The following is a 15,924-nucleotide window of genomic DNA, read 5'->3' as shown; positions in this document are numbered from 1 at the left end:
GGCGTGGCGCTCCTTCGAACGCAACAAAGGAGCCGATGACATGAAGACCAACAGGTGCGCCGCTTGGGGAGAAGCTCTCCGATGCCACCTGTTGGTCACAAACGAAACACAACTGACTTAGTGAGCTTGCTGTACTAGTTGGTTTTCACAGAGGATAAAGAACATATGCCTGTTAGTATTTTTTTCATTTTAATATTTTCTGACGACAAATTTCGGTTGCTTCAACGGTCCGAGTACCACCACGCAGATGCTAACTATTAGCCTAGCCAGTGTCACTCTTAGCTCAAGGCACCCTTGTTTAATTGTAATTTATTTTTTTATTTTTAACGGTAAATATTTCCAGTAAACAGTGACTCCGGCCTCAAACTTACGTGGAAGTTGTGCTTCTCTTTGGCTCAAATGCAGGCCGGGATGATGTAACCGCATAAATTGTCGCTGGTGGGAACTCGGCGTGTGTGTGTGTGTGTGTGTGTGTGTGTGTGTGGGTCAGTAATTGGAGTCAAGCCATAAAGGTCTGCTTGCTTGAGTGTGCATGAATAATTTATGGCAGCAGCACACTAGTCACTTTCTCCCTTGCTGCTTTCTCACTCTTGCTTGTGCATGTTAACGAGGGGGAAACCCCTGTTTGGGGTGTGTGTGTGTGTGTGTGTGTGTGTGTGTGTGTGTGTGTGTGTGTGTGTGTATTTCCTGCTCATGAGTGGGCAGGTAACACACACACACCAGTCCAAAAGGATACTGCAGTTGTCGCCTTAAAACTATTGAAGAGTGGGAGTCGCCTTTGCTGGTTTCCTCTTGATGGCGCCACCACGGGAAATAGGAAAGGAAGTTTTTCTCTATAAATGGAGGGGTGGGACCTGGGGGGTGCAGAGGGAAACAAAAAGGGGTGGCGTGAAGTGGATCACTTCCTTTGTCGCCTTCACCTGCATGTGGAGTTGCAGCGCTCCAGTTTCGTTTGGCATTGGAGTCCACCTTTTATCGTACGTTTCCCCGATGAGACTTTCTTCAGGCTTCCGATGGGGTGTCTGCTGGAGTTTCCTTTCCACGTGTTGCATCATTGCTGAATTCTTACCCGCTTGAAGCTCTGCTCCTGTCCACTTTTCATTTTCATTTTACGAGCGAGCGCCATTTTTCAGCCTCTTTTTGGATTCCAACACACGTGCCCTTTTTTTCCCCTCCCAGACGGAGAATGGCAGCGCCCTCCACGAGGCCGCGCTCTACGGGAAGATGGATGTAGTTCGCCTGCTGCTCGACTCAGGTGGGATTGGAGTCAGGAAAAGTTCAAGACGGCGACGGTTCATATTGAAAAGAGGGCGCACGGCCATTCGGAGCCGTGGCTTTGATGACGCTTCCCCTTTGCACTTCCTGTTTCCCAGAGCCTCTCGCAGGCCTCCGTGATGAATGACATTATGTTGCCTGGCAACAGGCCAGTCATTGTCATATCAGCGCTAAACAACATGGTTGGATGCACTACAAACGGGCATTATTTACATTTTATTTTCGCTTTCATTCTGGAAAAGATGCCCTTTTTTTCCCCTTTGAAAAATAGGACAATACCCCAACAAAACAAAAAAACTGTTTTTTTTTTCCTTGAATTTTTTAAAGTTCAATTTTAAAACAACTTTATTCATGCAGATGTCACAACCACATTACAACTTTTCATTGGTTTTTTCTTTTAAAATAATACAATATAGTTTATTTTGTGTACCATCAAGCTATGAATCGCGGGGGCTCGCTGTGCCTTAGTTTGGCAATTTGTTAAGCGCTCGAGGCTACTCAGTACAGTAATTTGTGTGTGTATTTTATTTTTTCTAGGGATTGACACAAATTTGCGAGATAGCCTGGGAAGAACAGCTTTAGACATCCTCCGAGAACATCCTGCGGTCAAATCTCAGCAGATCACTGCTCTTATTCAGGGTACTCTGCGCACACGCGCCCGCACTCACACATTTGTGCACTTGTTTGAAAAATGGCCGCCGCCCCCGTGCAGTTTTTGTGTGTGAATGTGAGATTTCAAGACGCAGCTGCGAGTGAGTGAAAAGATCAGCTGCACGCCATTTCCTGTAGGAGGGCGCCCGCCCTAGCTCGGAATAGACCGGCCATTGAGGGCGAATTCAATTCCTGGCCCGCAATGAAGCGTCCGCGTCGCATCAACGGAGTGGCTGCTCATCCTTCTTCTCTTGCTCTGTATGCATGTAGAATATGTGACGGACGAAATGGAGCGGCGCAGCATGGCGGAGGAGCCCATCCGCAAGTGTCCCGTCCCCGCGCCCCGCACCTCCATCTCCTCGCCCTCGGCCTCGCCCTCCTTCAGGCACAAGAGTGAGTACTCTACAGTGCAGCGCAGTACCATTAGAGGCCAAAAGTGGCACTTGTACTGGACATTCTACTAGTGCGTTGGATTGTCTTACTAGTGAGTACAAAGTGCACTCGTAAGTGGAGCTTACTGTAGGCTTTGGAAATCCGTGCTCAGATGGCTTTGCATGCTCACAACAGTGCGGCGTCCGTTCTACTGCTGCCCCCTGGAGTCAGATTGTGACATTACAGTCCTGCTGACATCCCCTCAGTCTCTTTGTGTAACGTGTCAGCACAAAGCCTAATTGGCTCATTACCAGCTGGATGGCTTTGAGGTAGGCAACAGAGAATTTGCACCTGAACACAGCGTTATAAAAACGCATGCACAAAAAAAGTGAATAGAGGAATTGGTTGATTGCCTTCAATTACCAAGGTTGTTTTTTTTCTTTTTCCCCAAACATCCATTTTTTGTTAGACACTAAAATGGAGTTGCAAGGATGTCATCATTTTGTAGTTAACATTATTGGACCACCTGGCGTGACAATGGCGAGAGAGAAAAAAAAAAAAACCTCCACATAGTTCGTCACTGTGTGGGAACTGTGCAGCTTTATGCCCCCTCAAGATTGAAAGTCTGAAATCACTTTGGATATCTTCAGATCATTTAAACAGACATTTTTTACCTGCAAATATTCATCTCTGCCGCCCCCGATGTCTATTTAGATGACGCGGTGACCGGCGAGCTGTCCAAGCTGCTACACGAGATCAAAAAGTGCCGCGACCGCGACTACTCCTTCGAGGAGCTGTGCCACACCATCTCCTCGCACTCCATGGACAGCTTCGGCAGCGGACGGCTGTCGGACGAAGAGCGAGCGGACGCGCCCAACGGCACCCTGACATGCGCCGTCAAGGTAAAACGCCTTTATTAGCATCCCGATTTCTGTTAGCCTGTCTATGAAGTTTCTCATTCTATGTTAGCATTATGCTAGTAGATGTTCATGATTGTTTTGGTGTTCAAATACTAAATACGATTTGGAATTCTTTTGGTGTCACTTTTATAATCCGTTTCAACTGAGAGTGTCGCATTTGATCAAATTATTTGGAGAATTAGCGAGAGTAAGAACAGGTGCAAAGGAATGAAAAAAGAAACAGTTTGAGTGCGTTTTTTACACTTGTCTTGTGCTTGTGCAATTTTACCAAAAGGGGGCACTCTCAGACAGATCAGCCTATTGCGTTTGCAGTCAAATAGCTCTTAAGAGCACACACATGCACGCTCGCGCACACGCACAACTTCACTTAATCATCTCCTCAGCTGCACACCAGGTGTGTGCATGAGTTGGCGCCACTCTAGGCAAGCGTGTCGACGGGTGGCCGCCTCTGCCGCCGCCGCGAGGTGACTCTCATGAATAAAACATGCTCACTGTTATAACACAGAGTGCAGGAATGTTACCATGGTTGCAGTTTTGTGTGTGTGTGTGTGTGTGTGTGTTATATTATTCTATGTGACCTATGGAATGTGCAATGTAGCTGCAGTCAATGACAGTCACTTGTGTCGCAGAGGTCTCTGTGCTACCGAGCCCCGAGAGGACCCCTGGGAAAGGACACTGCACCAAATATAAGAAAAATAAGAGCACGCGCACTGTTCGGGGGATGTTCGTGGCACATTTTGTGGTTACAGTTTGAGCTGCGTCATACGCAGAGCTGTTTCTGTTATTAGAGCCACCTTATTGAGCTACAAAAGAGGGGCAACATTTGAGAAAGATCTCCCAGTACGGTGCACTTGTATGGCAACCACAACAAAAAAAGCTGAAAGGAGCACTCGGAAATAAAATCATGACAGACTTGTGTATTTTCCAGCCTGGCGTCTTGAAATTTTTTTGTGGGTCTACTCATGATAGACACATCTAAAAAAATTCATTGGGGCTGATTTTTCAGGATATTTATAATCATCTCAACTCTGCCAAGGATCCTAACAGGGACCTTCGGCATGTGTCTGATTTGCGACGACTCAATTAAAAACGTCTTTGTGTGTGGCTAATATGGAGTACGTCTCTGCAGCGGCCAACCCCGCCCCTAGCCGTGGCCCCCGAGGAAGAGGACGACCGCGATCAAACAGAGAGGAGCTGCGGCCCGACCGGATTCTGGGAGGCGCTCAGCCCCTGCAACGGCTGCCACAACCTGGGCTTCTCCAACCTGTCGCAGGTAAACCAATGCATCACCGGATGCACACCCAGAGCAAATTCGTGGAGCAAAATGTTTATCATGCTTGGCAGTGATGAACAACTGCACTGCATCATACTGAGTGCAGTGTTTTTTTTTTCCCCACCGGTTACCTTGGGAACCCAAGGAAGAAGCCGTCATTGTATTTTATCCGTTTCCTAGAGAATATGAATACAGTAATAGGTCCCTTTATGGCTCGGATGCTTCTAAAAAATATTTTCTCCGGCTTTTCAGGACTTGAGCATGGCATTGGTGCGATGGCATATCTATTTTATTTATTTTTTTGAGTGGGGCGGGGGGAATTGATGTGAAATTTGGTTGGCACGTCTATCATGATCATATACCCCACCCAAAAAAAAAAAAAATTGTCTGGATGCAATGCTGGAAAAGACCATTTGCTTTGAAACGGCCATTTTGACTTAATGGCACCTTGGAAGATTTTTTTTTTTCCTCCAGTGGAAGCTTGTGACACATTTGTATGGCATCCGCATTAGCAAAAAACAAGACAATCCAGAATAGCTCATCGCGAATAGTTGGGACCTCACATGGTTTAAAAATGCAAACAAGAGTTTGGTATATCCAAGGCGTCGATGATTGGCGATGGTCTTCTGCTGAGGTCTCGATGAGACGCTCCATTGTCCCCTGTGGCGCCTCTTAATGAAGGAAATGCCAGCCGATTACGGGCTCCATTCATATCTGATGGCCTATGAACTTGGCGCAAGGGGACGACGGTGCACGTTGGCTTCGACATGGCTTGAAAGGAATGCACGATGAGTCTTTGTATCGATGTATCTCTGTGTGTGTCTCACACACACGCGCGTAGATGTCCTTTCATCAGCAGTCGTGTGCTAATTAGCGTGCAGATGAGACTTCTTGTTTGTCCGCCGGCTTCCTGTGCAACTCGGACACAAGTTGCTCTGTCTACTATCTCTATACTGGGGTGGGGGTGGGGTGGGTGGGCGTTGAGGGTGGGAGGGGTCGTGGCTAATGAATGACTTGCAATCGCTGGGCGTCTCTTTCTCCCACTGGCGCCCCGGCAGCTCATCTTCATCCAAAACCCGCGTTAGCCGCCGAGTCGGGAAGTGCTCAAACTTTCCGTCTGTGTCCTTGACTTCCTGTCGGAGCGTGAGAGGAAATCCCAGCGCCATACTCCCACTTCCTCATTTTTTTTTTTATTTAAAATTTTTTTTTTTTTTTTTTTTTACTCTTCCTGCTTTTCTCCTCGGGACGCGGCGTTCACGTCGTAAGTTACGCTGTTGTGCTTTGGGTGCTAATCTGTGCATGAGTTTATTTAACGTGGGAAAGTATCATTTGTGAACTTTGCATGAATGAGTCAGACTGCATTGCTTGCTTTAAAAAAAAAGGTTTTGCCACGCTTATGTTTCAGTTCAATGGACATTGTGGTGCTCATTCTGATGTGCATGCTTTGGGCCCCCCGGGGGCAGTATATTATAAATATATGCATGCACAAGGAGGCAAGCAATTCCCCAAGATGTCCCAGGAATATTAGTTGCTCTTTGCAGAGGATAAATATTCTGTCCATCGCAATTATGCGATGCCTGAAACGGCAATGCTATTCGTTAGCCCATCAATGGTGTTTCCCATTGTTTTACCATCAAGCTAGCAAATGTTCAGGCAAAGTTATGCACACACCGTTATTTTCATAGAATCGGTAGAATAATCAATTGTAAAAATATTTGTCGTGGCAACCCTTCATTTTTATTTTAAGCCGAGCTATCTAAAGCTAAGCTTTTTAATGTATTTTTATTTATTTATTTTTTGGCAAAGTGTTGCATTGTTGTGTTCTCCACTGATGGCAAATGGAGCGCTGATGAAACTGGGTGTTCCTCGGTCCACGTGTCACTCTCACATGATTGAGTCCAGATTGATGGATGGCCCAGCGCACGCTGGGTAGTGTGCCTCTAATAGTTTTTCAGTGAGTTCGAGAGATGGCGGGTGGGGGGCGCAATAATGGAGAAGAATGCTGTCGGGAGCGTCAGTGGATTCAATCAGGGCGGGTCGTGGCAGGGCGACACCTGTGTGGTGATGACGGAGCGGTGCGGTTTTGGCCGAGTTTGTGTCTCGGGACAGTCGTTCTTGTTTGCGGAACGCGTCTGCAATTATTTATGAAGAGGTTTGACAGATATAAATATATATATTTTTTCCCCCATGAAAAATATTTTGAAACTAACACAGGTTTGATTGAAATAGTTCCCCAAAAACTCTTCTTGAAATAATACAAGTTTGACTGGGATATTTATCTGAATTTTATTTTTTAATTCAGATTTGCCCGAAATTTTTATGAAATGTTTGAAAATGTAGACATGACTGAAAAGAGGAAGTAACGCATCACAAGTTCCACTTATCTTTTACCCAACTGTTAGTTTTCCGTGTGGAGCCTGCAGACAAAAGGCATCTTTTATCTTGCCGTTTTCTGGGCCACATTTGTCGCATTCTTCAGAGGTTACTTCCTGATTTAAACCCCCCCCCCTCCCCTTTTTGTGTCATGTGATTTGCATTTGTGCCTCTCGCAAGGATTCCAAGTGTTCGGGGGACGCACTCGCTTCGCCATCATTGGACGTGTTCCCGCCGGAGGACGAGGACAACCCCTACGAGTCGGTGACCACCGCCGTCACGCGCAAGCCCTGCTCGCTGGACGTGGGCCAGCGCCCCGACGTCTGGCCGCGGAATGGTAAGCTGCTTCGGACGCTCCTTACTGCCCCCAGGTGGAGCGGGGTTGCTAAATCTCTGCGCCTCCACCCATGTCGTTCTACTTTCTTGCTGTGCCCGAGAAGTGGCAAAAATGCTCACACTCGGTTTCAGTACTTTATGTGACTTGTAGAAGTACTTTCTGACTGATTGACTTAAAGCCTAATTGAAAAAGTACTGACTCCAAAATGTACTCAGGTATAATTGTGAAAAGAAGAAATCTGCGAGTAATGGATGCACCCTCAAAATAAACTTCGATGTAGTTTCTTCATACCCAAATTGAAGCAAAGCACTATGATTGTCTAAATGAGACTCCTCAAATCAATCCAACGTAGTTCCTTGGACATGGAGATGGTGGGAAAATGCCACTGCAGTTTCAGTGAAAGTCCTCAACCCACTTGAACAAAGTTCCTTGATGTTAAGATGCACTGAAACTCTTCAACCACTTTGACACAGTTCGGTGACACAAAGAAATAAAACTCCCCGATTCACTGAAACAGTTTGTCACTTTGTCCAGAAAAATCAATACTGGAGTCATGTACCGATATCTGAAAAGTCTTCGGAAGTACATTGTTACTTCCCACCACTGATTTTTTTTGTTTTTTTCTTTTTTGGACTACACGGGAAGTGGCAAAAATGCTCACACTCGGTTTCAGTACTTTATGTGACTTGTAGAAGTACTTTCTGACTTATTGACTTAAAGCCTAATTGAAAAAGTACTGACTCCAAAATGTACTCAGGTATAATTGTGAAAAGAAGAAATCTGCGAGTAATGGATGCACCCTCAAAATAAACTTCGATGTAGTTTCTTCATACCCAAATTGAAGCAAAGCACTATGATTGTCTAAATGAGACTCCTCAAATCAATCCAACGGTAGTTCCTTGGACATGGAGATGGTGGGAAAATGCCACTGCAGCAAGTCCTCAACCCACTTGAACAAAGTTCCTTGATGATAAGATGCCACAAAATGGCGGCAAAGCACTTTTATTGTCTAAATGAGAGTCCTCAACTCACTCTGACATAGCTAATTGGACACCAAGATGTCACAAGATGACGGCAAAGCACTGAAACTTTTCAACTACTTTGACATAGTTCGGTGACACAAAGAAATAAAACTCCCCGATTCACTAAAACAGAGTTTGTCACTTTACTTCCAACCACTGGTTTTTTGTTTTTTTCTTTTTTGGACTACGCGACAACTGGCGAGTCACCTGTATGTTTCCATGACAACCGCATGGTCATTGACTCTCAACCAACCAGAGAGACAGAAGCACAACAGCAATGGGCCAAGAAAGTATTTGTCGTGTGGACTTGGCTTTCAAAATCCTCAGCAAATGCAGCAAAGTGACTCTTGGGTATAAAGCCCTCGCTCGCTTCTCACTCCGGGCTTCACTTTCTTTGGCGGAGGAAAAAAAATCCCGGATCTGTGCTCACTTGTCAGCCTAATTGGACGCGGCTGTCATTCCGTCTGGAAGCATGTGGGGAGAGTCGCACCGACGTGTCACACCGCAAAAAGTGCCAATAGCGATTTAGTCCACCGTGTGGACCGGATAATTGAGGGGATGTTTGGTCCACGCACTTTGACATTGGTTTGTTTCCATGCCGCAAAAAAAACAAAAAAAAAAAACGTTTGCAGGCTCAAAATGATCAATGACATCCATAAATCGAGTCGACTTCATCACGCTCTTGCAAAGCATCTTGAGTCGTTGAAAGGCCCATTTGACTTTTGAAAGGAAGGCAGTCTTTGACCCGGACAGGCCGAAGCAATCGATCACCGGAGAATCGACTCCATTGGCTTGTCTATGAAGTGAAACTGTGACTTTGGCGGCGATGCCGCCTCCCGCGAGACGGACGCTACTCACCCCGCATCACTTATTCATCAGCAGCAGGCGCTTGCGACGCTATTGTGTGATGTGCGCCCGTTTGTTGATGAAGACAATCGCCCCCGCGCCCCCTCCCCCCGAAGCGAATCCGGGCCACGTCAGCGCTTTCCCGTCCCCTCTGTTTCTCCCGGAGCACACTGGGGAAATTAGACGCGACGCTCGGCCTCACACATACAGTTGGAGTCGTTTGTCTTTGGCGAAAATACACACTTGGAATTCTTGAAAAGAGCTTTCAAATTTCAATTCAAAGTTCTTTAAGGTGAAAAGTTTCCTTTTTAAATAATGAATGAAGTAGTCAATAATTCATGCCCTGTACTGCAGTTTTTTTTTTTTGGACTAAATTTATTTAATTATGTTTGTTTTGTATTTCTGCGTGTGTGAATTTTTTTTTCTGAAATATTTCTTCACGTTTCTCTATCATATTAAATTTTTGTATTTCTGCGTGTGTGAATTTTTTTTTCTGAGATATTTCTACACATTTCTCTTATCATATTAAATTGAGCTCAGGTCTTTTTTTTTCCGTTTTTTTTTTTTCCATTCAACTTTCATCAAAATTCCTGACGGGCAATGTGGTTGTGCACTGATTTAAAAAAAAAACAAAACATTTTTTTAGTTGGAGTAGTCCCAACGCAAACATCACACGCGCACACACTCACACGTGAAAAAGTCAAACACCCTCCAAAAAGCATCTCTCTCTCTCCCTCTCCTTCCCTACGCAAGGTCACTTGTCCCATGGAGTCAGCCAGGGGGGGCGCGGTGACCATGGCAACCACTCCACGGGCCCGACTCCAGACTGCTCGCCCCCCTCCCCTGACACGGCCCTGAAGAACATCGAAAGAGTCATCCACCCACAGGTACCGCGCACACACGCACACACACACACACGAATGATTGTGGAAGCGACGGATGCATTATTGAACATCGCCGCCTCCACCTACATGCAGCCGAGACGTGTGCACACACTTTTTCTTTATTTATTTATTTTTACTTTTTTTTTTTTTGCTTATGCCCGTGTTTCATTCTCTCCCATCTGGTGCGTATTGGTGATTTGTCGCATCTGCTTTCCGGCAAACCAGAGAAGACCCCCCTGAGCTTAAAAAAAGTTGTGGGCTCCTCAGGGTGGGAACTGCACCAAATGAGCAACACGTGCGCTCAAAGTGAGATCGCAGCTGACTAATGAGCGTCTTGGTTCATCACGAAGCTGCTGAGCGTGTGCGTCCCCTTTCATCGTGCGAGCGTCGTTTACGGCGACGCGAGTGTGGAGTGCGCACCGAATGTCTTTTGTCAGCACTTTCTGCCCATCAACACGCGTGCACGCTCAAGCTTTGGTGCGGTGACAACCTGAAAGGGCGGCCGGCTAATGAACACGTCGCAGCTGATTAGAGCGGGATTAATTAGCAGTCGCACACGTGGGTTTTTGTGTCAGAGTGTGTCGTCGTTTGTGTGAATGTGTGTCTGCGTGTGGTTTTCTGGACATGCCCGTTTGTGTCTCCCTTCAGCCCAAACAGCGCACGTCTCTGTCGTCGTCCTTGGACGTGCAGCGGCCCGTCAACCACAGCTGCGAGCCCAGCGAGGTCAGCTCGTCACTGGGCTACGCCAGCTTCAGCACCAGCCCCCCGGCCAGCCCGCCGCTCAGCCCCAACCAAGAACGGGACCAGGACTCGGCCGAGTCCAACGACGACTGTCCCCTGACAGGTAGGCCCAGAACTCCTGCAGCCCCTTGTTGGAGGTAATAATAAGTTTGCCTTTTCCTCCTACGTGCCGCCCCCCCCCCACCCCTTGTTTTCCTTCTGTGCTGACCTGCTCGTGCGTTGCCACGGCAACCAGGATTCTTGTTGTCATGGCGAAGTGGCAGCCGTAGCGTTTGACGGACGGACGCATTAAGACGTTTGTGTCTGTGTGCGTGTGTGTGTGGTTCGGAGGTCTTGCAAGACTTTCATGCGCTTGAATAAAATACGCACACACTCACACACGCGCGCGCAACAATGCCGTCTATCATCCGGTTTGCTATTTTCACTCGTTGTTTTTCTTTAAACATAAAGCGCTGTCACCGATGAGCCGTATTGATCAGGCATTTTTCTCTTTGAGGGTTTTAAATAGCGCGCAGGAAGTGGCTGGCGAGTGACGCGAGACGTCCCAGTGGGGCGGACTCCAGGTCAGTCCGATGGGACGAGGTGGGCGATTTCTTTCGGCTGTTGTGGTTGCTGGTAATCATATTTTTTAATTCATTAAAAAAAAAAAAAAAATCCTGGCTAATTTTTCGCCATTTTATACGACCGTGGCTCGTTTAGCGCTCTCTCTCTCTCTCCCCATTAGCTTTATAAGGCCTATTGTAGCGTTGCCGTGGCAACATGTAGCTTGAGAAGCGAGCCGTGTTACGTACGTGGGTACAGCAGAGAAGCAAGACAAGAGAGGATTCAGAGGATGCCAGTGCGGCAAAGGAGTGGGTGAGAAGAAGAGGGGACGGGCTGCCAAACGTTGCCGAACGAGGTTTTCCCCGAAGGTGGAGCGACTTTAGCGCTCCACGATATTCCTCTTCAGCCAAAACGTTTATGCAACAAATCTCCCAACATGAGTGGGCGGCGGATAACATCACATCCATCACGGAGGCTCGTACGCAACAGCGGACCCCTTTTGGGGAGCAATCCCCACTCCACATCCCCAATGCAATATGTCATAATCACTGATATCACTGTATAAGAATAATACGGTGAGCGTATGCCACAAGATGCCACCAAAGCCTGACTAATAGGAAAGTAGTACTGTAATTGCTGTATGTGGAAGTCATATCGAGACTGAGATGTTTGTATGTCAGGGTCCAGGGAGGAGATCAGTTTGACCTGGGTTGTTAGCGGACGTTGGGAGAGTCTTTGCTGCACCCGCACGGTGTATTTCAAATCAAATTATCTGTAAGATATTTCTTTTACGAGCAAATTCATATGTAGCATTACTTTTTCATAACAAGCCGAACCGATAAGCTCGTCCTCAGTGCGGTTTGTCATCACGGCCGCGACAGCAACCTTCTCTTTGAGCGCATCGGCAGCAGCAGCCCCCAAGCTCAACAATGGCGCGCGCAGCCTCGTCATTAAAGTGATTTATTGTGTTTGGGAAGCGGCTTACTCGGAATGTACGCGCCACCTCTGTGACGCTCAGCCAGGAGATTTCCAAATGAGGTTCGCAGTTTTGTCAAAAGCGCCGCTGCCGTAGCACAAATCTTGGAGCCTGCGACGCTAATCTCTGACACAGACGCTTGCAAATCCCTCAAAAGTGCACCGAAAGAGCGTGTGGCTTAAAAAAAAAAAAAAAAAAGAATATAGTGTTCTATTTGCACTCGACTGCAACACTGCCTCTTCTCCGTCATGCGAGCGAGCTAGCGTCTACCCTCACCCTTGTGTCATGTTCTAACATCAAGTTATCCTCAGTTGCTCTTATTTTGGTTTCACATTCAAATGTTTTCACAGCGTTTTAATTAAGAAATAGAATAGTCAGTAAGTCTCCATGCCAGCAGGTGGCAGCACCTTGTTTAATTTATGTAATCGTAAAACGATGCATTTTGCTTATTACCCTGTTAACCCCGTTCACTCATTTGCTGCATTTTTTTGTGTGCTTCCAAACAACTTGGCCACTCCCACGAGTGACATCACACATGCAAAGCTAGCCTAGATGGCCAGAATGACAACGTATTCCTCCGAAAGCGGCGATAAAGACGTCTTGAGATGGTGCAACGTTTTAGCCTAGCGTGAGTGTAGCACCCGAGGCCTAGCATAATGACTTCCCGTGTGGCATCTCCGAGGAAATAGACCTCTGTATTTAATCTCCGGTGCTGACTGGCAGCTTGGTTATTACTTTTAATAACATTCAGCCAGGGCGAACACGCAGCTATCTTGAGATTTGTATCGCTTTTGTATCGTTTGTGTATTATTTTGTCGGCTTCATATATGCACGCCGCATACAGTGGCCTGATTACGCATTAAGAACCTCCTCCTCAAGGACGTCTGTGCATAAATTACATCTATGTTCCATTTAGGTGTGTCCCCCCTGGCGTCCTTCTAGGTCCACCGGGACTTCAAAATAAAGTGGATTTTGATTTTTCCTGTCAATTAGCGCCACCTGTGCTCTCTTGCTTGCATCCTTTCCTGTCGGTTGTACAACATTGGCCAGGGTTATATAACACAGAAATACCGACGATGGCAATAAATTGTCTGTGTCAGAGAACTCCCAAGCGTGATGATCTTTGCTTTCATAATGACAAAAAATGAGTCCTGAGCTGCTCACGTTTCTTATTTCTGTGTCCAAACTTGTCAAGAGCAGCCTGTACGAACAAGCGTCCTCCTTGTACAGCCGGCGGCTACATGCCGTGACCTGTTTACACACCCGCGCATGTGAGTGTCGTCGATGTTTGGGGTGATTGCGGAGTGCGGGGGAAATGGGTAAACCAAGGCCGACGCAGTGTTTGTTAGCGTGCTAGTTCTGTTAGTGCACTTTGCAGGGTCTACTTAAAGGTAAGCCACTTTTCGTTAGGGACACACGCATTGAGAGACGTGCGTTTACGCCCCCGCTGATTTGATGGCTGCCAGCTGAAAACTTTTTTTCTTTCTTTGTTTGTTCACTTTTTTTTTTTTTTTTTCGTCCGTCCCCGCTCCGCTCCTTCTCTCCTCGCGCTCGGCTGAAAGCGAAAGGCGCAAGCGGTGCTGCGGCTCTCTGTTGCCATGGTGACCGAGCCGCTCACCTGTTGACGATGCGACGTGCGGCTAAACTTTAATGATGCTTCTTTGGACGTCACTGGTGATGTCACGGTGATATTTCGTTTTGTGTTTATTTATCTATCGATCGACCACCAACTGCTTGCCGCCACTGACTTCTTTTCTCTTATTTGATTTTTTTATGTGCTTTAGTTAAGCCCCTGGTGCTTCTCCTAGGATGAGTTCACGCATACGTGCACCACTTCAGACACGTCTTCAAACAGTCGAGCATGAAAAGAAGTCAGGAGTTGTTCTTGTTTTCTCTGCAGACGACGGGCCAAACCATGGCCAGCCGCCGTTAGAGGACCGGCGCAAGAGTCGCATACCGGAGGAGTTTGCGGGCCTCCTGCACGGATCGTCCCCGGCCTGCGAGACGCCAGAAACGCCGTACCACCTCTACAGCCCCAAACCTCGCAAGCACGCCTCGACGGGCCTGCAGCCGCCCGATTTGGACGACGCGATCGCACCGGCGACCCAGAAAACGTGCGCGAAACCGCAGGTGGTCTACCGGACTGTATTCCACACCAGAGTCAACCAGGACCTGGATCGCCGAGTGGACTCGCGTTGCGGAACGAACGGCGAGGTCGGCGAGTGCGTAGGAGGGGGAGGGAGTGCGCCCAAGGGCCCCGGCTACGAGGAGAGGGCCTGCACCCTGGGCAGAATGAGGTCCATGCCCCGCAGCGTGCTGGACCTGCAGCTCTCCAAGTCCCTGTCCAAGTCCGACTCCAACCTGGTCGCCGTGTCGCCCATACAGGTGGGCTGCCCTTTCCACATTCGACCATTTTTTTTTTTTTTAACATTTGAATGAGAACAGCCTCGTGACCAGTCAAATATATTTTGTAGCTTTTCTATGCATTTTGCAAGCAAATTGTCATATGTGATCGTTCAAGTAACCACCACATTTTGTCATTCTTTCTTGTCTACCAAATTGCACTGAAAATGCGCACGAGTTGTAATCGCAAACACTACTAAAAGTTACTTAAGTTCATAACGGGAACTTGAACTTCAATCATTTTGTGCAGGAGGAGAACATTTGGGAGTCTCCATCTCGCGGCCAAGCCTCGGCGAGTTCAGGCGCAGCTGGCGACAGAACCGCTCCGGCGGAAAAGCTGGAAAGAACGCCATCGTTTACAGCTGAGTGGGAGGAGGTACGAGCTAATACCTTCCTCGCTATCACTCAAAGGTATTGCGACAGACTTTCTCGAAGGTCAGAAAGCAAAGAATTGTCCAAGATTTGAAACGTGGCCATCCTGAGAATAATAACGATGGCGTCATTAGCTAGTCTGAAGAACAAATTCGACGTTTGCGCCGCCCGCCGCCGCCAATTAGCATATGGGATTTAGCATAGTTCCCGGCAATTAAGACGACCTTTGCGGTGTAATTGCACGCAGCGGGAGGGCGAGATAAGAAAAAGGCCGGGAGCCACGCTGCGTTCAGCGAACAACCGGGGAGAAGGTGGCATTTTTTTTTTTTTTTTCATTAGTATTTTTTTCATATGTCATTAGTAAGCCAGACGTACTTCGCTGTTTGCTCGATGCGTCTGATTGCTAACGTCGCAACGATTTGTTTAACTTGAGATCGTCTCCGTTTTGTGTTTACTCAGATCGACAAGATTATGAGCTCCATCGGGGCGGGAATAAACAGCGGACTGGATGTGAAGGACCACAATTCAGGTACAACGCACAGGACTGCCGAGAAGTCACGCTTGCTGGAACTTTTTAACAAGAAATGTGACGATGTAGCACATTCTGAGGATCAGGCGGCGCGTTGCAGTGTTGAAAAACAGTTTTTCATGTAATTTTCTACCATTCCAGGGGAAAAATGTGCAATATTTCACCAAACAAGTCAAAGCGAACAATTTCCTTTTGTTTATGTCGAGGAAGAAACGTTCAGATTTTTAATCTCGAGGTGACATAATGCTGCACAGATCCCGCCGACTAAAGAAGAGGCGGAGTTTTGCGTCAGACAGTTTGTGGGCGTTTTTAAGCTATTCTCAGCATTTTTAATTGCTTAGTAACGCGTCGCAATAACAGACGACGTGGGGGGGGGCAGACAAATAGGAAATTGGCCATATTTGGAG

At 47.2% G+C, this 15,924-nt stretch overlaps 1 protein-coding gene across 1 annotated transcript in view; it reads left to right on the top strand.

Annotated features, from left to right (window-relative positions):
* LOC109523655 (ankyrin repeat and sterile alpha motif domain-containing protein 1B-like) overlaps positions 1-15,924 on the top strand; it is a 35,148-nt gene that overhangs the window by 13,276 nt on the left and 5,948 nt on the right. Inside the window, exons 6-18 of the mRNA XM_019882952.1 lie at positions 406-416; positions 846-977; positions 1,180-1,255; positions 1,813-1,914; positions 2,197-2,319; positions 3,013-3,200; positions 4,348-4,491; positions 7,045-7,201; positions 9,823-9,956; positions 10,602-10,797; positions 14,114-14,598; positions 14,867-14,992; positions 15,448-15,517. Of these exons, the coding sequence (XP_019738511.1) occupies positions 406-416; positions 846-977; positions 1,180-1,255; positions 1,813-1,914; positions 2,197-2,319; positions 3,013-3,200; positions 4,348-4,491; positions 7,045-7,201; positions 9,823-9,956; positions 10,602-10,797; positions 14,114-14,598; positions 14,867-14,992; positions 15,448-15,517 (1,944 nt within the window). The remainder of the gene's footprint in view (positions 1-405; positions 417-845; positions 978-1,179; positions 1,256-1,812; positions 1,915-2,196; positions 2,320-3,012; positions 3,201-4,347; positions 4,492-7,044; positions 7,202-9,822; positions 9,957-10,601; positions 10,798-14,113; positions 14,599-14,866; positions 14,993-15,447; positions 15,518-15,924) is intronic.

This window comes from Hippocampus comes, unplaced genomic scaffold (genome assembly GCF_001891065.2).
Source record: "Hippocampus comes isolate QL1 unplaced genomic scaffold, H_comes_QL1_v1.1 scaffold53, whole genome shotgun sequence".
Lineage (NCBI taxonomy): Eukaryota > Metazoa > Chordata > Actinopteri > Syngnathiformes > Syngnathidae > Hippocampus > Hippocampus comes.
Note: the sequence above shows the minus strand (reverse complement) of the source record. Positions and strands in the feature narration are given on the sequence as shown.